This window comes from Ostrinia nubilalis, chromosome 22 (genome assembly GCF_963855985.1).
Source record: "Ostrinia nubilalis chromosome 22, ilOstNubi1.1, whole genome shotgun sequence".
Classification (NCBI taxonomy): Eukaryota; Metazoa; Arthropoda; class Insecta; order Lepidoptera; family Crambidae; genus Ostrinia; species Ostrinia nubilalis.
In genome coordinates this window covers 3,517,714-3,539,270 of record NC_087109.1, presented here as the reverse complement: position 1 = coordinate 3,539,270, position 21,557 = coordinate 3,517,714, and the positions used below count along the sequence as shown (strand labels likewise).

The 21,557-nt window shown below is 38.3% G+C and overlaps 2 protein-coding genes and 1 non-coding gene across 3 annotated transcripts in view; all 3 read right to left on the bottom strand.

The window, feature by feature from the left end:
• Window positions 1-21,557, bottom strand: part of LOC135082867 (dual specificity protein phosphatase 23-like) — a 239,321-nt gene that overhangs the window by 49,011 nt on the left and 168,753 nt on the right. The window lies entirely within an intron of this gene.
• Window positions 332-13,162, bottom strand: LOC135082864 (ethanolaminephosphotransferase 1-like). Its single transcript, XM_063977624.1, has 9 exons — window positions 12,925-13,162; window positions 11,897-11,965; window positions 8,900-9,131; window positions 7,269-7,422; window positions 6,139-6,247; window positions 4,762-4,919; window positions 4,245-4,422; window positions 2,969-3,145; window positions 332-1,116 (listed from the first exon to the last, which is right to left on the bottom strand). Exons 1-9 carry the CDS (start codon window positions 12,979-12,981, stop codon window positions 1,054-1,056), a joined length of 1,197 nt encoding a protein of 398 aa, XP_063833694.1. The 5' UTR covers window positions 12,982-13,162; the 3' UTR covers window positions 332-1,053.
• On the bottom strand, window positions 1,727-1,798 carry Trnaw-cca (transfer RNA tryptophan (anticodon CCA)). The gene has a single exon. It is a non-coding gene; the product is annotated as a tRNA-Trp (tRNA).

Sequence of the window (21,557 nt, the reverse complement as noted above, 5' to 3'; positions counted from 1 at the left end):
CGAGTAGGCGTGTAGATATGATCGGCAGTAAGTCAAGCTTCCCCAAATTATGGCTCTAATGGATGTTGAATTTTATTCCCTTCAGTGTAGAGTTCAAAATCAATTAAGGAAGTCATTTTCAGGTAGTTTGACCCCTTTTCGACCATACCCTTCATTCATTTATACTTACAAAGTCACTATCTAATTATTTGGAATCTTGCACTGGGCATTATGTAATGAACATGTTATATTCCGAACCGAACCACTGACCCTTCAAAGCTCAGGTTTTTCCTATTTTGAAGGTCAGGGGAACAACAAATTTGCTTAAACACGAAGTTGTTAATTAACGTGATTAAGATTTTAAGCTGTATTAGTGTTATGGTTTGGAAATAAACTATTTATTATTATTATTATTATTATTATATTCAGTTTTAAAAGCCTTACAGAATTGTCAAGTTCTATATGCAAATGTAAAGCTTTAAGTGCACTAGACTGTGTGGTTTAACCTGAACGTAACTATTGCGTTGCTTTTTTCCCACATTTTAAGTTTTTCGAAGGAAATTAATTTAACAGCAGCACAATAATGCCAAGTCAATGTATAATTTATATCTACGATTTTTTTATTGTTTAGAGACTATTCATTGAGCTATATTTTGTATATTTAACAGTGTAGGTACATAAATACATATGTACCAAATAAATAAATAATATCCGAGTGGCTCTTGGGAGCACCTTTTTCTAACGCATTTTTCTGTATTTAAATTGTACTAAATGTGTGCACTTATTTTTATAAAAAACAGTACTATAATAAAAAAAAAGTTCTGAAAGAGTATTTTTACACTGGATTGCACACTGGTGTTACTGGCGCTCCATCAAAAAGACCCAATATCCTTTTTAAAAAAAGAAAATAAACAACTTATTTTTAAACGCGACTGACATTCCAAATTCAAAATTATCAGTCGACTCGTACGCACTGTAAACTTAAAACGTCAATGAATAGCCTCTGTGTGTTTGTATGTACGCGTGAATGGATATGTCGCCTGTGTTACGCTAGCACGCATCGTCGGCTAAGAGTCAATCTGTCCGCTGCTTTATGTGGAAGCAGCTTATCCTGAAGTGGTCGCACATTTGACGTACCTGTGAAACGAAAAAAAAAATTTAAACGTGAAAAAATATGTATAAAATATGAAATTCCATTTAAATTAACAGGTAGAGACGATGAAAAAATCTAAAATACCAAAACTTATTTCATTCAAAAATTATGAATTAGTTAAAAAAAAAATGTCCAATCTGTCTCCTTATCAACATTGACTGTATAAACTAGCATTTTTAATTAATGTAGTTTTAAGTTACGTACCTACTTATTTTTATAAAATAATTTAATAAAAAAAAACATAATTATTTTCATTATCAATAAGTAGGTAGGTAGGTATTGTAGATCGCTTTTAGTAGTTCATTTATTTTGTTCAGTACTTAAAGAATTTAACTTATTAATAACTAGCTGACCCGGCGAACTTCGTACCGCCTTAGCGTAGAGATTTTCTTTATATTTTTTTCCGTAAAAACCTTGTACAGAGTATTAGAAAACTACAAAAAAAAAATCAGCCAAATCGGTCAAGCCGTTTTCATGTTATGTCGTGACAACGGAAAACGGGTTTCATTTTTATATATATATAGAAGAGAAGATTAACAAAAAATAAAAAAATGCTAGTAAAGAAAGTATAAAAAATAAACAAAAAGTAAGCATTGACCCCGACGTGATTTGAACACGCAACCTTCTGATCTGGAGTCAGACGCGCTACCGTTGCGCCACGGAGTCGTTGCGTTGACCGGCCAATTTAAGACTCGCTTTAAGAGGCGCTCGTAAGCCATAATCGATAGGGTGATTGGTACAGTCGACAGCACATTAGTTAGACTACACATTTTTGTTGCAAAATCGCGTACATTTCAACTACGTAAAAAAGATGTCACAATGTTTAGCTTGAAATGCCGTTCTGTAAGATTACATCGAGTGTATTAAATTTTGATAAAATTATAATTTAATCTATACTAATATCATAAATGCGAAAGTAACTCTGTCTGTCTTGCTTTCACGCCTAAACCACTGAACCGATTTTAATGAAATTTGGCATAGAGTAAGTTTGAGTCCCGGGAAAGGACATAGGATAGTTTTTATCCCGGTTTTTGAAACAGGGACGCGCGCGATAAAGTTTTTCTGTGACAGACAAAATTCCACGCGGGCGAAGCCGCGGGCGGAAAGCTAGTTTATTTATAATTAATTAATTATTGAATTGTTACTTTATGATTTTTTCTCGTATGGGTTCAGTACACAGTTATTTATCATTTCACATTATCATATCACTATAAATAAGTGTGTGACTTTCGGAAAATATGAAATTATGGTGGTGACCGTAAAAATGATAATTTTTATGTTAAGTTGTGTTTTTGCATGTTTTTGTTTTCAAAAATTTCCTTTCTCTAAAATTATCACTCATTATTGAGTGTATATCATAGTTGCGAGAAACAAAGGTGCTACAAACGTAGTGGCGCTAGGGTTTGTCGCTCCAAAGTCCTGTCGTGCTTTCGTTTGTCGCCCCATCGTTCTGTCGCGCTAACGTTGGTCGAGCTAATGTGCAGTCGCGCTATCGATTGTCGGCATAACGTACTGTCTTTGTTCCGTTTTTATACATTTATACAGGGTGTTAGGTAAATGGGTATATGAGCCGACACTAGCTCATGTTAACATGGGCATATAAATGGTATGGTGAAGTCAGAAATTTGATAGCATCATTTTATTTTTTTAAATTTTCATACATAATAAATTTTATAAAATCCGATTTGTATGAAAATTAAAATTTTTAAAATGATGATATCAAATTTCTGACTTCACCATACCATTTAAATGCCTATGTTAACATGGGCTAGTGTCGGCTCATATACCCATTTACCTAACACCCTGTATTTATAGGGTTTGTAAAGCTGTACTTACCACGCAAGCGCCGTAGTGCACATGCGCCGCCACTGCTAGCGCAGTGACCGCGTAGAAGGCGGTCATCTCGTGCTGCGGCGCCATCGCCGACGCCGCTGCTGCCAGCAGGAGCGGCCATAGCAGCCAGTTGACGAACTCGCAGCGCTGGTTGCTCATCTGGCTGACTATCAGCCTACACTGAAGCAGAAATTTAAAATTCCTATATACAGGGTGTTAGGTAAATGGGTATATGAGCCGACACTAGCCCATGTTAACATGGGCATATAAATGGTATGGTGAAGTTAGAAATTTGAGATCATCATTTATTTCTTTTTAATTTTCATACAAAATAAATTTTATAAAATCCGATTTGTATGAAAATTAAAATAATTAAAATGAAGATATCAATTTTCTGACTTCACCATACCATTTATATGCCCATGTTAACATGGGCTAGTGTCGGCTCATATACCCATTTACCTAACACCCTGTATAGGTACACATTAATCAGAGTAATAAATTAACTTTATGAATGAACAGAGCGTATTGAGTAGCGTCCTGCGTTCCCACATCATTGCCCAATACAATCAACAATAGAAAACAATAGTTATACTGTTACTTGGCTGAGCCCGCCAGTTTTATTTTAGTCGCAAATACACCTTTAAAGAATTCACATGTTTTACTGTTCCAACCTTCTGACGTGCGTTTTGTGGACTTGAACTTATAAAGTGGACAACAACAATAATATACCTGAACATATACTTAAAACGTACATTGATATAATTACGTACATCAGGTATATTAACGTACACTATACAAGTTTATTTTGAGTAACTTATCTAAACCATTTCAGTTAGTGCCTGAGGTATTGGAGCGGCACGGGGTTTTTTTAGGTATTTTTAACACTCATTTTGCTAAGGACGTCGCCATCTTGTAGTCATGTTATTGAGCAAAATAGGGTAAAGGCTCCCCTTTACAGACACCTTGTTGAGTAAAATAGGGTAAATGTTACAGCCAAGATGAATAAAATAGGGTAAAGGCTCCCACTTACAGCCACGTCGAATAAATAGGGTCACGGCTCCCATTTACATACACCATGTGGAGTAAAATAGGGTGAATGTTCCTATTTACAGTAACGTGGCTGAGTAAAATAGGATAAATGATCAAACTTACAGCCAGGTTGAGTAAAATAGGGTAAAATCTCCCATTTACAGCCATGTTGAGTGTAATAGGGTAAAGGCTCCCATTGATAGCCACGTTGTTGTTTGGGTCAAATAGGGTAAACGTCCCCACTTACGGCCACGTTGCTGAACACAGTTCCGATGAGCAGGAACAACACCCTGAGATCAGTTCCGGGCAGCCGCGCCGAGCGGTGCACCCACAGAGAACAGACCGCGAACACCGTTAGGAAGGACCACAGCGGCCGCAGCGCCTCGGAAACGGAACGCATCTTGCCCGTGCGCAGTTTGTACGATCTGAAATGAAAGAAAGATACAATGGACACACACAGGCAATTACATACAGGGTGGAAACGATAAGTGATCTCACTCGATTATTTCTAAACTACACAAGTTAAGGAAAAACTGGTTACTGATCCTAAAACTGCTTCACGAGCTCTTTCTAACGGTATCAGTAATAGGTTACAGAATCACTGGATCTATCCGAAAATTCAATGTTTTCAGTAAGTAAAATAGAGAAACACGGGTCTCAACGCGACATTTTTTTATATGAGTTACATATGTACTCTCGGCATGACTGCTATGTAAGTCTATTTAAAAGTCTATGCAAATAAATACATTTTGAATTTGACTTACTTGTACACATTGTAGACAGAGACAGGCAGGTTTGTACACACTCCCGTGGCGTAGATTGCGATCTCGAATACGTTCGCGAGCGTGTACGAGCCGAATGCGTATCGCTTGTAGAACGCCGTGCCGCGCAAGCCCGTCCATAGGAAGCATAGCGTGGACGCCTGTAGGTAAACACACCCTATTATAGAATTATATCTTCATAAAAACTCATTTATTTTTGCAAATGGGCTTTTAAAAAGCACTTTTACACGTCCCAGTATTAACCCTACCACTGCTTCGGGACAATCAATGGGCCAGTGCTGAGAAGAAGCAGCGCAAGAAACTCAGTCACTATTATTGCGAATGCAATTTCGCGTAAGGCCGAAGCACACATATCAACCACGAAACGGATCGTAACCGTATCGTAATCAACTCGAGACGGTCAGTATTAAGCCATGTATTCATTAGGCAACATTTGTTGATAAACTGTTTATGACTAGTATGAAACAAGTTGACCATAAACACAGGTTTCTGAAACTTGGCCGTGCACACTGACTTGCTCTCCACTCATAGCGGGGAGCACGGCAACATGTATCATAAACAATGTTTCATCACCTATGTTTAGGGACTGTTTATAAACTGTTTACAGAGATAATGAAACATTGTTTATGAATAGTTTATAAAGTGTTTATCAACAAATGTTGCCAAATGAATACATGGCTTTATTCGTATAAAACTTCGTACTGCAACGCACACTTATTCGCACCGTAATGTAAACGCCTCGCCTCGGTTGACAGCGCGGCTAAAGGCTAAAGGTGTTGATCCCTTTCCGAGTTGATAAGTGTGCTATGACCTTTTGCCGGAAGAAGGTTTAACGGGACTCCAGGTGAAGCTCGCTTCCACCTTCGGCCTGATCATCATTTTGCATCAAATGAGATGCATGAATGTTTAAAAAATCCCTTTTTTTTGTCGTGAGCGGCTATTCTAGTTCTATCAAGTCCTAGTATCACTGCGACCGCTATCGATCTATTGTGATCGCCAATGTTTTCCTTAGACGGGACTATTCCCACCTCTCGTTCCCACCACTGCAACTCCTGTGTAGTCAGGATCTACAGCTTGACCGCCACAAAAACCCAGCCAATGAAGGTCAAGTTTGTCCCGGGGGAAAGTTAAACTGTCATTGGACCCGCAACGAAATTAATCAGAAGAACATAGGAGGAGTTCGAAATTAAGGTTCGACTTCCCTCCATTCCAGATGACAAATTCCTTTGACAGGTGACAAACAAAGGTTTAAAACCTGATGTTTTCCTTACAGTCCGAGTCCTGCATCTATTAAGTAGAGTAGTATCTTTTGGGGGGCGATATGTTTTACATCCTGTGGGCTTAGATTGTCCTACTTACCCACATACTGAAGTCATACCCCCAAGGTAGAAACAGGACACCGGTGTTGTATTTCTCCCAGTGGCTGATGTAGAAATTCAAAAGAAGATTCCACATCACATAGTACATTCTGGAAAGACAAAAGTTATTTATATTTCACTAAAGCCTCTGACGTCTTTGAATTAGGGTCACCAGCGTCTCGATTGCGCTAAATATTTTCAACTGCAACGCGACTGGACGACGAACAAAAATCAGCTGTTTGCACAAATTCGTATCGCGGTGTCGCTTTGACAGCTAGTTCAAACGAAGTTGTAATGTAAACGGAATGCAACTGCGTCTTTGTGTAAAAGCTGACAAAAAGTTACTTTATCTCAAACGCAAGTCAAACGCTTCACAAACATTTCCTGTGTTTTAGTGAAAAAATAAGATGTTCGGACTTATAATGGAAAGTGCTTAAATCTGTTGTTTCGTCTTTGTTTTTGCGTGAACTTTACCACGCTACCGAATTCACCTCAGCTGGAATGAATATGGAGCGTGACTGGAGTGTGGACTAGAGATGAAACGCGAAAGGATTGGAGACATTACAAATTAGCGCTTTCGGGGACCCAGTAGGCGCCACTGTAGAGGAAGGTCACTGTCATTTTCTAGAGGCCGAAGACAGTAGCGCCAACTGGTGATCGGTGATTTGGTGGTATTACATACATTGTAAAGCAGGGATGTTATGGATATCCGTAACCGTAACCGAAACTTTCGGATATCCGAAATAAAAAAATATCCGAAACCGTAACCGTAACCGATTCAAAAGTTTCTTATAGTTTCGGATGTAGGCAGTTTAAATTATTTTTTGTATAGCATTATATGTAAAGGCATAACAACCTGATTTACCTTTAGAATGCCATCTAGTATGAATTTTTATTTGTTTATTACTTTTTATTCGATGTGAAGTGTGCGGCCATGAATGTACCGTGTTGGACAACTATTGCAAATTGCATTCTAAAACACAGATTGCCGTAACCGAAACTTTCGGATATCCGAAATAAAAAAATATCCATAACCGTAACCGGTGTAATATTATTCTTATATCCGTAACCGTATCCATAACCGAAACTACATATCCATAACATCCCTATTGTAAAGTATCTATGACTGACCTTATAGGCGGAATGGAGAAGTCCAGACGTCCAAATATGGAGTACAGACAGGCTGGGATGAAGAATACTGAGTACGAGTCCAGTCCGTGGTCGAATAGCTCTCCCAGAGGGCCAGAGGTCTGCGTCCGCCTAGCTTGCTTGCCGTCGATGCCGTCTGTAACATAATGGCATATTGTCTATATTGCAGTAGCAAGTGATCTGAATCTCAGTGGCAAGTAATCAGACTCTCAGTGACAAGTGATCCGACTCTTAGTGGCTAGTAATCAGAATCTCAGTTGCAAGTAATCAGACTCTTAGTGACAAGTAATCAGACTCTCAGTGGCAAGTAATCAGACTCTCAGTGACAAGTGATCCGACTCTTAGTGGCTAGTAATCAGAATCTCAGTGGCAAGTAATCAGACTCTCAGTGACAAGTAATCAGACTCTCAGTGGCAAGTAATTCGACTCTTAGTGACAAGCAATCAGACTCTCAGTGACAAGTAATCAGATTCTCAGTGACAAGTAATCAGACTGTTAGTAGCAAGTAATCAATATTCACTAATTTTTGTTTCGTGTTACCGTAGGCATTATTTTTCTTTTTTTATGTCAAAGATTTGCATTACTATTTTTCACTAGAGAGGAGAATGCGGACAACTAAAGGACTCTCGGCTTTACTGCTGTCAAATAAGGTCCAAACTCACCTAGCGTGTATGCCAAGAACAGAAACACGGCCAATGCGAACCACAGCGGGCGCGGTATAACCTCTTCGTGTTGTAGGGGCACTGCCAAGGGCTCCACGCTTGACTCATTGCGAGCGAGCGAGCTGGCCGCGTAGTGTGAGGTAGCTAACGGATTCTCGGCTTTACTGCTGTCAAATAAGGTCCAAACTCACCCAGCGTGTATGCCAAGAACAGAAACACGGCCAATGCGAACCACAGAGGGCGCGGTATAACCTCTTCGTGTTGTAGGGGCGCGGCCAGAGGCTCTATGCTTGACTCGTTACGGGCGAGCGAGCTGGCCGCGTAGAGTGAGGTAGCTAAAGGAATCTCAACCTTAGTACTGTCAAATAATGTCCAGACTCACCTAGCGTGTATGCCAAGAACAGAAACACGGCCAATGCGAACCACAGCGGGCGCGGTATGACCTCTTCATGTTGTAGGGGCGCCGCCAGAGGCTCTACGCTTGACTCGTTGCGAGCGAGCGAGCTGGCCGCGTAGAGTGAGGTAACTAACGGATTCTCGGCTTTACTGCTATCAAATAAGGTCCAAACTCACCCAGCGTGTATGCCGAGAACAGAAACACGGCCAATGCGAACCACAGCGGGCGCGGTATAACCTCTTCGTGTTGTAGGGGCGCCGCCAGGGGCTCCAAGCTTGACTCGTTGCGAGCGAGCTAGCTGGTCGCGTAGTGTGAAGTAGCTAAAGGAATCTCAACCTTAGTGCTATCAAATAAGGTCCAGACTCACCTAGCGTGTATGCCAGGAACAGAAACACGGCCAATGCGAACCACAGCGGGCGCGGTATGACCTCTTCGTGTTGAAGGGGCGCTGCCAGGGGCTCCACGCTTGACTCGTTACGAGCGAGCTGGCCGCGTAGTGTGAAGTAGCTAACGGATTCTCGGCTTTACTGCTGTCAAATAAGGTCCAAACTCACCTAGCGTGTACGCCAAGAACAGAAACACGGCCAATGCGAACCACAGCGGGCGCGGTATGACCTCTTCGTGTAGTAGGGGCGCCGCCAGAGGCTCCACGCTTGTTTCATTACGGGCGAGAGAGCTGGCCGCGTAGTACGAGTAATCATAGTACGAGAGCAAAAAGAAGTCCAGTACTGTTAGTAGGAAGCCAGCGAAAGTGAGCACGTTTGGAGCCACCCAACGAGGAAATAACTGCAAAAACAGAATAGAAATTACTTTATTCAGCGAGTAACATTTAGGTGCATACATAACTAATTAATTTTATTGTGGCATGCTGAAAAGTGCCTGGTTTATGGTTCGGAAACGTGGCCTCTCACTATAGGAATTATACAGAAGCTCAAAGTTGCACAGCGTGCTATGGAGAGGGCTATGCTCGGTGTATCTTTACGAGATCAAATCAGAAATGAGGAGATCCGTAAACGAACTAAAGTCGCTGACATAGCCCGACGGATTAACAAGCTGAAGTGGCAATGGGCAGGGCACATAGTACGCAGAACTGACGGTCGATGGGGCAGCAAGGTTCTGGAGTGGAGGCCGCGTACCGGAAAACGCAGCGTGAGACGTCCACCCACAAGGTGAACCGACGACATCATAAAGGTAGCAGGAAGGCGCTGGACGCATCCATGTTACGCGTGTTATTATGCGTTGTGTTTGTATTCCGCATTGTTTTTGTATAACAATTGCCTTATCTTACCGATATCGTACGATTCGCTTTTGCTTGTAATCTTGCAAGCATTTTGTTAGATAACCCATAAATCACATGATACATGTATTTATAGTCAAAAGCGGTTATTGACATGCCAATAGTAGCTTGAAGAACAGTAACTTGTATGTGATTAAGAATCTATATCTGTACTTCTATACTAATATTATAAATGCGAAAGTAACTCTGTTCACGCCTAAACCACTGAACCGATTTTGATGTAATTTGGCATAGAGATAGTTTGAGTCCCGGGAAAGAACATAGGATAGTTTTTATCCCGGTTTTTGAAACAGGGACGCGCGCGATAAAGTTTTTCTGTGACAGACAAAATTCCACGCGGGCGAAGCCGCGGGCGGAAAGCTAGTCATAAATATAGCAGGAAGGCGCTGGACGCATCCATTGTAAGAACACCTTAATTACTAGTCACGATGTTACGCGTATTATTATGCGTTGTGTTTGTATTCCGCATTGTTTTTGTATAACAATTGCCTTATCTTGACCGATATCGTACGATTCGCTTTTGCTTGTAATCTTGCAAGCATTTTGTTAGATAACCCATAAATCACATGATACACCTACCTATGTATAGTCAAAAGCGGCTATTGAAATGCCAATAGTAGCTTGAAGAACAGTAACTTGTATGTGAATAAGAACCTACCTATATCTATACTTCTATTATAAATGCGAAAGTTACTCTGTCTGTCTGTCTGCCTTGCTTTCATGCCTAAACCACTGAACCGATTTTGATGTAATTTGGCATTGAGATAGTTTGAGTCCCGGGAAAGGACATAGGATAGTTTTTATCCCGGTTTTTGAAACAGGGACGCGCGCGATCAAGTTTTTCTGTGACAGACAAAATTCCACGCGGGCGAAGCTGCGGGCGGAAAGCTAGTAAGATTATGAATAAGAAAGTGCAAGTAGCTGGAGCAATAAGATTCTTATTTTATCTTGTTCAGGGTCACGCATGAGCGCAGTGAACTTCGACCCATTGGGATCTTTTGTGCTTCCCTATCTTTCCCTCTCATCCGCAAAAATCCTATTCATAAGGCGAATCAAGTGCTTGGGTGAGAGGGACCTATAGTCGACCCCAGGAGACCCATCCTACTTCATAGCTTCATGAACTCCACATTTTTCCACATGCTGGAATGTTGATATGGCATGTGATTTGCGTTCTTGCCTCTATTTCCAACTAAAAAATAACAAAACCTCGACGATTTTTTTACTGTCCTAATTCATATATTTGGCTACATGTCCGTCAAATTGATAACTCTTTCTTTATCTATTTATCGTTGAAGTGGGTCGTGTGACACAGATTTCACAGAGTCAATAATTATTTAATTAGGCATGATAATAGCAATTATTAAATTAATTTGTTATTTATAATCAATTAATGATAACTTTTGACATGGTAAAAAACCTTTAAAGTTATCACTTTAACAATAACTTAAGTTAATGCTCATGGACAGTAACCCAGACACAATAGAAGTTTAATTGTTATGAATACTATAGCAGTTAAAGGTCCGGGAAAGTGTTAATAAAAAAATTGGTTTAAGTCTTATTCATCATCATCATCATTTCAGCCACAGGACGTCCACTGCTGAACATAGGCCTCCCCCAATGACTTCCACATCGCACGGTTGGTAGCGGCCTGCATCCAGCGCCTTCCTGCTACCTTTATCAGGTCGTCGGTCCACCTTGTGGGTGGACGTCCCACGCTGCGTTTTCTTGGTTTAAAGTCTTATTGGTTTAAAGTAAAATATTGACTACTAGCGGCCGCCCGCGACTTTGTTTGTACGCGTAGACCTCGGTTTACCCCCGTTAGATATCTTGTTGATAGATGGCGTTTCACGGCTTCCTCCGTATGAATATTAACGAACGTCAAAAACAGTAGTTTGTCCAGCGCTGTAGATTTTAACCAATGACGATAGTTGGCGCTTTTTAGACACGTCTTATTTATTTATTGAAATTTATTTGTCACATTTCCTCATAAATTATAGCCTATATGTTAATCTGGGTTATAAACAATAATACTGTAAAGTTTAAACAAAATCCGTTCAGTAGTTTTTGCGTGAAAGAGTAACAAACATCCAGACATCCAAACTTTCACATTTATAATATTAGTAGGATTTTACCTTTTAGACAGCTAATTAGTGAGGAAGTTTTAGAAATAACAGACTTATTAATTTCACATATCTAATGTGTCTAGACATGTGTTTTGATTAATAAATAGATTATTATTTCAAAGTAAACTTACCTTAACAACTCTATCCCAGAAAGGGTGCATGACATACACACTAAGAGGGCTTGTGTCGATCGCCATGTACTGTAAAACAAATTTAAATACATATTTTATTTGCCATTAAGTACCCACTAGGTGGACCGACGATCTGGTGAAGGTCGCGGGAGGTGCCTGGATGCGGGCGGCGGCCGCAGGGCAGGGGGCGGGGGCAGGACCAGTCTTTGTGGAAATCCTTGGAGGTCTTTGTCCAGCAGTGGAAGTCATTCAGCTAAAATGAATGAACAAACGAAGGGTACAGGTACAAATACATAGAATACATTTCATTTAGACGGAGCAAGTCAAACTATGCAAAGACGAATTCTGATAACGTCTCACGTGTCACAAAACCAGACAACAGAAAAACTATTGTTTGGTGAGTTACGAATGATTCAATGGGACTAAAGAGATAACTGAACTCGAACCTTAAACTGCACATATAAAGTTCACAATCCGTTTGCTAATTTGGTCATTTTGTGGTCTGTAAATGTTACATTGTGTATGTTATTACATTAAACATATTTCTATGAAATTGTCAGTAAATGTGTCTCCAGGTTTTTGCATTAATTTCATTAATATGAAAGATTTTACAAAATATTAATCCTAATAGATGACGTGTTCTGATTTCTTGATGAATTTTATTAGTAAATATGAAACAACATAACATTCTTTTCTTAAACTTTTGCGTGCTTGTGATTAATACATTTTCATTGCATTTTGGCATAAACAGCAGTTTTTTAATTCAATTAGGTATAACATTGTTAATGATAACCTTATTATCTTAAAAATAGAATTAGTACGCCAACCGGTAATACGTGGTGTTACAATTTTATCCGTTTATTACATTGTGGCGACTGGCGTATTTGTTATAACTTTACATGCGCTATCCGATCGATAATGTATAGGTTATGTCATCAAATACATAATTACGACGTAAAATAGTAGCTGTGGCAAGATCTCTACATAAATAATGAGCAGAATTAAGTGTAATTAATCGTTTAAAATACCTTGTAGTTATCGAATCCTTCGAGATGCTCCCGACTAAGGTATTTGTAGTTAAACATTTTTGACAAATATGATAAACACAGTCACGAACCATATAATTTAACTTGGATGAACACTACTTTATTTTTAGGTGCATTATTTTGTTTTAATTAATGCTTGGTTTGTGTTTAAATCACGTTCGTAAAGTAGAAAAGAATGCGCTAATTTAAAATGACAAGAATGACAGCTTCCTGATTTGACAATGGCAAATGGCAAGCTTGTCGCTTATTTTAACTTCTGTCAGATGTGGTTGATTACGGTTCACTAAAATGCAGAGAGCAGAAATAACAGGAGTGGAACTGACAGGCAATCCCCTCTAGCAATGTAAGTAGACCAGTGGTTCACTCAGTTTATAAAAACTAGTTGCAGCGCCACCAATGACATATTCCAAATGTCACTATTGAAGAGTAACGTGCTGCGATAAAAATGGTGAATTGCAGTGTTTTTAATTGTAAGAAGAGATCTGAAACATCAAATCTTGAAAAGGACAACATTACATTCCATCGGTAAATATTATTTTATTTATTTCACATTAATTAATACACTAAATTTGCAAAAAACTAAATTTCTAGAAGTGTTGCCACTGGAATGACTGGAAAGCAAAAATTCCTAATTGTGTAATATTTTAAGGATAGTGTACTTATAACAATATAATCGAAATTCTATGCAAACAATTTGATACTGCCAATAGGTGTTCTCTTTTATGATATTTGTTAGTATTAATACATTATTAATAATCACTGATAAATGTAAATTCATTTATTACTTTTACCTCGACTGTCGGGAATTATTCATAATAACCGGCGATTATTAATAATTTTCAATTTATCACATTTACCCTGACATAATAAACTTGTTAAGTAAGTTCCCGCTATTTTACAGATTTCCAAAAGATCCAACTACTCGCAATATCTGGATCCAGGCTTGTAACAATCATGTATCCTGGACTCCAAAACGTTGGAGCGCAGTTTGCTCAATGCATTTTGATACTACCTGTTTCATTTTTAAATCACATGACAAGAGGAAATTGAAACCGAATTCCGTGCCAACTTTGAAGTTGAAAAAGGTTTTTTTTTATTTTTTTTGTTTTTTTTTCCTTTATTCCATCATGCGATCAGTCAGAAGACTATGAACAGTTTTTTTTTATAACAGAAAAAGATTAATTTTATTATTGCTTTTTCTCGTTACTTTGTAAACGTTGAACTGACCTTCTTAGTCTGAGTTGCACCACCTAACGTTCAACGTAACTTTAACGATAACTGGTGTTTTTTTATAGAGTATGACTGATTTTAGTTAGTAGGTAATACATTAAAGTTCAATTTCCACTTTAAGCAATTTGATTTTATCGAGTTATAAAAAATATTATATTTAGGTTGACCCATGCGAAGAACCTGCTGAATTCGAAACGTCTATGAACAAAAAGAAAAAGTTTGAAACATCTGGACACCCCCATCCACCTCAAACCCTTGAAATTGTCCCAAGCGTCGAGGATTGCAAACCCCAAATGTCGCAATCGAATACCCTTGAATCGAGTAACTCGCCTGATTTAACCCCCAAAGTGCAATTAGAAGATTCACCAAGAAAAATTAAATTAAAGAAGTGTCTACAATTGAAAAATAAACAAATAAAACGACTACAATCACAAAGAAGATATTTGAATAAAAAAGTTACAGGACTAAAAGAAATACTGGATGACTTGACAAAAAAATCTCTAATTCAAAGAGACCAAAGACAAGCCTTGGACAAAATTAGTATCGAGGAAAAAGAACTATTGAACAGACGACTAATCAAAAGCAAAACAGGAAAAACACCTACCACCCAATATTCGCCTGCTCTGAGGTCTTTCGCTTTGACATTACATTTTTACTCACCAAAAGCTTACAGATATGTGCGGAAAACTTTTGGGACATGCTTGCCTACTCCGAGAACTATAACAAAGTGGTATAGCTCAATAGACGGGAAGCCAGGGTTCACGAAGGAAGCGCTTGTAGCATTAAAGTTAAGAGCCGAAAGTAACTCTGAGAAGAAAATTTTTTGTACTTTGATAATCGACGAAATGAAAATTAAACAGACAACGGAATATGTAGCAAGCAATCAAAGATATTACGGTTACGTCGATTTTGGGTTTGATTTTTTAACCGATAACTCGGATGAAGCAACTGACGTGTTGGTATTTTTATTAGTAGGTATAAATACCACCTGGAAACTCCCCATTGCATACTTTTTAGTAAAGGGCGTAAATGGTGAACTAAAAGCGCGGCTTGTGACTCAAGCATTTCATTTAGTTCACGAAACAGGTGTCGAAATCAAAGCACTGACCTGCGACGGAACCAAAGCGAATCTTGCTATGGCTGAAGAGCTGGGCTGCTGCTTGGATGAAAATAATTTACAGACCACAATTTTAGACCCGCAAACTGGCCAAAACATTTTTTTCTTTTTAGACCCCTGCCATATGTTAAAATTAGTTCGTAATGCATTCGAGCAATTTAACTTTTTAGTCAAAACTAACTCTGGTGAAAAAATTGTCTGGTCATATATTCAGAATTTACATGAATTACAGGATCAGGAACTTTTTTACATGGCTAACAAATTGAAGGCTAATCATATTTTTTTTAAAACCAAAATCATGAATGTTCGCCTTGCAGCTCAGCTCTTCAGCACGAGTGTAGCCGATGCATTACTATTTTGTAGTAATATTTTGGAACTAGCCACTTTCAAAAATGCTGACGCGACAGCAGATTTTTTAAAGTTAATCAACGATTTGTTCGACATTCTTGACTGTAAAACTTGGGGTAGTGGGTTTAAGCAAGCTTTAAATTTAAAAAACTATGAGAAGGCTTTTTCTAAATTAAATGAAGCCAAAACAATTCTATTGAATTTGGAGACCGACGTTCCAAATCGCAAAAATGATTTCAATAGAGTAAATCTTTTAAAATCGCCTCGATACACTGGTTTCCTCGGATTTTTGGTATGTATCGAAAGTACAAAACGGCTGTTTGAAAATTTGGTGTTGGCGTCAAATACACAGCTAACTTATTTACCATTACATAAAATAAGCCAGGATCATTTGGAGATTTTTTTTTCGGTTGTTCGAAGCCATGGTTTGTGCCATGGTGGTCATTCCGATAATCCAACTGCTCGTCAGTTTGAATCCATATATAAAAAAATATTAATCCACACTGAGTTAAACAGAAATGAAAGAGGCACGAACTGTATCCCACTGGAAAAAATCACGATACTTAGCTGTGGATCAGCAATTGAAAGAATTAATTCCACCTCCCGACAAATAGAAACAACGACATTTTCAACGGGTGAATCTTCAGATGAAGGTGATATGATTTCAGAAATAGAGATCGAAACGTTCTTATCGCCTTTTGGAGAAAAGGTAGTGGAATATATAGCGGGCTATGTAGTTTTTTCTCTTATTAAAAAAATCAAATGCAGTACATGCATAAAAGGTTTATGTGGGGAGCCAAATGACAAAAGTTTAATACACCAAAAAAGTCGAGGTGGCTTAAAGTACGCATCGAAAGAAGTTATTGAATTATGTCGTCTTTGTGAAGTGGAAATCCGAAAACATATAAGCGACGATAAAAAAGTTAAGCCCTCTTGTTCGCCACAATGGGTTACCATTAGAGTGTTAAAACATTTTGTTGGTCGACAATTGTTTCCAAACATCGAAAGTCATTATTTTGATAGTGATTTTATTGTCCATAATATTGAACTTGCAAAAATGGTGATACAAAAGTATTTCATTATTAGAGTAAACTATTTGTCCAAGAAGACTGAACCGAAGAAATGCATTAGACATATATACACGAAATTAATACACTTTAAAAATCAATAAGATCTTATTATATACTATAATAATAAATAATATTTGTATTTTTCACCATTTTTCTCTATCTGTTCAAGTCATGTGTATAATGTAAGTACTTATTATAATAAAAATGTGTAGGAATATTTTTGTTAACCTTCGAAACAAGGCTTTTAATAGTTTCTTGCTCTGTAAATAAAAATTGAAATTAAGTTTTTCAGTTTTTCTCACTTTCCTTTTTTGCCAGTCTGGAAATTTTATTTATTTATTTATCTAATGAGGCATACCAACAACATTACATACAAAGTAATTATATGAAAATCTTACTTAAAGAAGTTTAGTGTGTATGAATGCCAATAACAGCTTTGGCCAATATATTAATTAATTAATGTAAATAAATCCTATATCCAAACGTTTGTAATAATACAATTAATTATGTTCGTGGAATTTGCCTGTTTCATTATTTTACATATTATGGTCAGTCAAAAGTGTGTACATTTTTATTTCAATACGCTGGCCACCCAGCGGAAATTTTAGTGTGGTACAGCACAATATGAAATATCGATATCGACATCGACTTGGTGATTGTATTGTTAGAAAGATTTACTTCTCTCCTGTAAATAATTTTACGTATAAACCGAACAAAAGAAAATTAAAACAGAGTTCCGTACCATCTTTGAAAGTTGAATTTCGACATTGAACTAACCTTCTATGTACCTTCACATACGCTAAAGTAATAAAGAATATTGAAAGAGCATGAATGCTCAAAATGCCACCTCTTGTTCATCCTCTAAGGCCCGGTTTACACTAAGGCGGAGTGGAGCAGAGAAGTTTTTTGAATCCAATCAGATTCCCTTATTTGCACATCTTCACTCCCCTCCGCTTCGATGGAAATGAATCAAGAGGAGAAGAATCAGGTGCACTTGATTTTCTATAGAATTTGACGCTGCCTTGCGGTGCGGAGAAGAGCGGAGCGGTGTGGAGTTGTGCGGAGCGGTGCGGTATTTCATAGATAGCAATAGACTGACAGCTAACAGCTACGCACAGCTCACGCATCTCCTCTCGTCTCAGCACCGCTGCGCTCTTCTCCGCTCCGCTTTGGTGGAAATAGCCTGCCAGCTTCGTCGTACATCTCTCGTCTCCGTACCGCTCTGCTTTGGTGGAAACCGGGCCTAAGGCTGATAGTCGATCCCCTTTGCCAAGGGAGTATGGCCGTGGGTCATGTTTGGTATATAAGAATATTAGGTACCTATTTCATGGGTAGTGTAGGGTAATGGTGGTAGGGTTAATACTGGGACGTGTAAAAGTGCTTTTTAAGAGCCTATATAAATGACTTTTTAGTTTTTTTCATATAACTCTTAACTTTCACAATTCGTATTCGTGCTAGGGAAGAAATGCCAAACTTTTGCGTATTTTCTTTTAAATAGAGATCTGAAATGTTGAATCTCCCATAGGATAATAAATTAATTCATATCATTTTTTTAAACGAGCCATAGACTATGAACCATAGAGCAATGATTCTCATCGACAAAAATATCGATAGTGTCTCAGCGCCATCAGCTGTTACACAAATGTCATTACCTCGTCCCCCTCAGGAAATGGCGAAATTTTTTTGTATGGAAATAAACGCGCGCTGCTACTCCTGTTATTTCTGCTCTCTGCTAAAATGAGATTCTTCGGGTCACTAAAATAAAGTTGTAAGTATTTTGTGTTGATGTTAGTCGCACTCGTTACGTCCGAAATAGGTATAGGTACGAAAAATAATATCTATTCCTTTAAAATGGCTGCGGTTGCGCCCAGTTAAATCAAAATTATTGTAAAAAACCTAGACAAACATTTCATATAAATTTTACGGAAAGATACTTTGCTATTAATGTCACGAAAGGCGTTTAACGTTTTAACGCTTAATAACAACATAATGATATTATAGAACTATAGATATGTTACGTTCATAGAAATTACGATTTTAATCCGTGCCGAGCTATTCCAAATTGCACACATTGACAAATGTAACTGATAAGTGAAACAAAAGATACGAAATAGCACGCAAATGAAAGAGATAGCTATAGTTTTAACGATTCTGCACTAACTAATCTATGTCCGCAGCGCACGCATCCTTATCGCTCTAACGTCAAAACAAGATCGCTTTCTCTTTCTTAACTTGAACATGGCCACAGAATAAGTAATCCCATCAAAAACAATACTTGTCAAAAAAACCAAGTCTCGCAACTCAGTTGTTCTACGGTAAAAAGTTGTGAGATCCATGTAATACCAAGTCCAGGCCAGGAAATCTTTAACGTTTTACATAAATTATTGACTTGGCCATCGCACTAAATTATTTAATTTAGGTACACGCAATGATATTATAGAACTATAGATATGTTACGTTCATAGAAATTACGATTTTAATCCGTGCCGAGCTTTTCCAAATTGCACACATTGACAAATGTAACCGATAAGTGAAACAAAAGATACGAAATAGCACGCAAATGAAAGAGATAGCTATAGTTTTAACGATTCTGCACTAACTAATCTATGTCCGCAGCGCACGCATCCTTATCGCTCTAACGTCAAAACAAGATCGCTTTCTCTTTCTTAACTTGAACATGGCGTATGGCGTCTTGATTGTTTGCATAAATAATTGAAAATATAAATACTAAATAATTTTGCATAATCACATGTGGTAAGAGATCCCTTGTATTTTGTTTACTTTAGAGTCATAATTGGTACACTTTCGAAACACACACGATGGCATTTTTTATTTATTTTGGTAAGAACACAGGAACTTACGGTGTGGTACACGCGATTGCGCACGACGCAGGCCACACGAAGACTAAACACAAGACGTCCCAATTGGGACGTATTTGAGTATTCACAGCGCGAGCGCTTATATAACATATCTGCTTTTGTTTTTATATAATATCATTGGGTACACGTGTTTTCATGCGATGGCCAAGTCAATATATTTATGTAAAACGTTAAAGATTTCCTGGCCTGGACTTGGTATTACATGGATCTCACAACTTTTTACCGTAGAACAACTGAGTTGCGAGACTTGGTTTTTTTGACAAGTATTGTTTTTGATGGGATCTCATTTCTTTTTGTATTTTGTAGACAGCAGTTATGTATCTAGAAAACTGGACCGAAATTGAAAAATTTTACTCGACTTGGCGGTTGCACTACCGTGCCCCCAAATATTTTAGTTTTTCCTTGATTCATACACCAAACACTACTTATATTCCAAATTTGAAGCTTCTAGGTGTGCTAGAAGTGCCTTAGAATTTTGATGATCGGTGAGTCAGTCAGTGAGTCAGTCAGTGAGTGACAAAATTAAGTAACTTTGACCCGTTATAATTCTTAAACTACTGGTTCAAATTGAATGAAATTTTAAATATACCGTGTCTTTACAATGCCTGCATAGCTAATGAAAATTCAGCCTTCTAGTTTTATCCACAACGAAGTTACAGGCGGTCGAAAATGGCCTGAATTGCTTCGAGAAAAGGATGGTACGGCCGTGCCGCTTTTTTGCTCGACTTGGTGGGGGCACTGCCGTGCCCCCAGATAGTACAGGTACAGAAGGATTACTCCGCAAGACGATTTAAATAAATGCGAGTCTTGCTACGACGCGATACAGTGGAATTCAGCTCGCACAGCACTACGTACCTACAATTTTATTCACCTACAAGTTTTGTCTCTTTCTATCGCGTGCCTCTGAACTCTTCTTACGCTGTTAGGGTTGCTGTCTAGTGAAAAAATAATTAATCTACTTATTTGTAATGAGGTACGTATGTAGGTAAGTACGCATTCATTATGGAAAACCTTGGGAGAGGCCTTTGTCCAGCATCCAGGCGTCATTTGGCTGAAACGAACAAACGCATTCTAGTCATGGTAGGTTAGGTTCCTATACTATCCTAAGAATTATTGATTACCTACATGGCCAACATACCTTTCAGCATCTTTGGGAAGCGAAAAAAAAAGATAAATCCGGTAGATTTCTTTTCGAATTTAAACACCCGAACGCCGCACAATATTTCTTTCTCTTTATGTCCATTTTTAAATAATACTTCGATCATAGAATTAGCTACTACAACGCACGCCAGCAGCGTCCTGACGGGCGCGCGCGTGACACTCGAGTGATATAATACCCGCCGGCAGGGTTGCCAGATATCAGCTAACTCAATTCGCCTAATTTTTCCTACCGAGTAGCCTAAATCGCCTAATATATTTTTTTTCTTCAAGTAGCCTAATTCGCCTAACATTTTGAGCTAAGTATACAAAAATTGCTTACACAAATACATATCAAATAGACACATTCATGACAAACAGCTGTTTATCTCTTTCTAACTTACCCATGGTGACGTATGAAAAAAGAGATAGATAATGTTTGGTCAGTACTCATTCTGGCAACATTTTCATGTGACGTCACTAATTACCTGACTTGTGCCGAGTACAAGATTTAAGAAAACAACATGGCCGCAATAAAGGCAATCAGCTGACAACTACACACACACACACACACACACACACACACACACACACACACACACACACACACACACAAACAAACCTGTTAGCTGTCGTGTATTTATAATGCGTGTAAGTGTGTGCTTAATGTATGTACTGAGTACGTTTATTTTAAAGTTACGCCACAGTAGATAATATACTGTGGTTACGCCAAGTCCATGAGATATAGGTACGTCAGTGTACGCAATAGCTCTATCTCACTCTTACAAAGAGTGAGCGAATAGAAACTGTGGATGTCTCAGATTATGTGTTAGG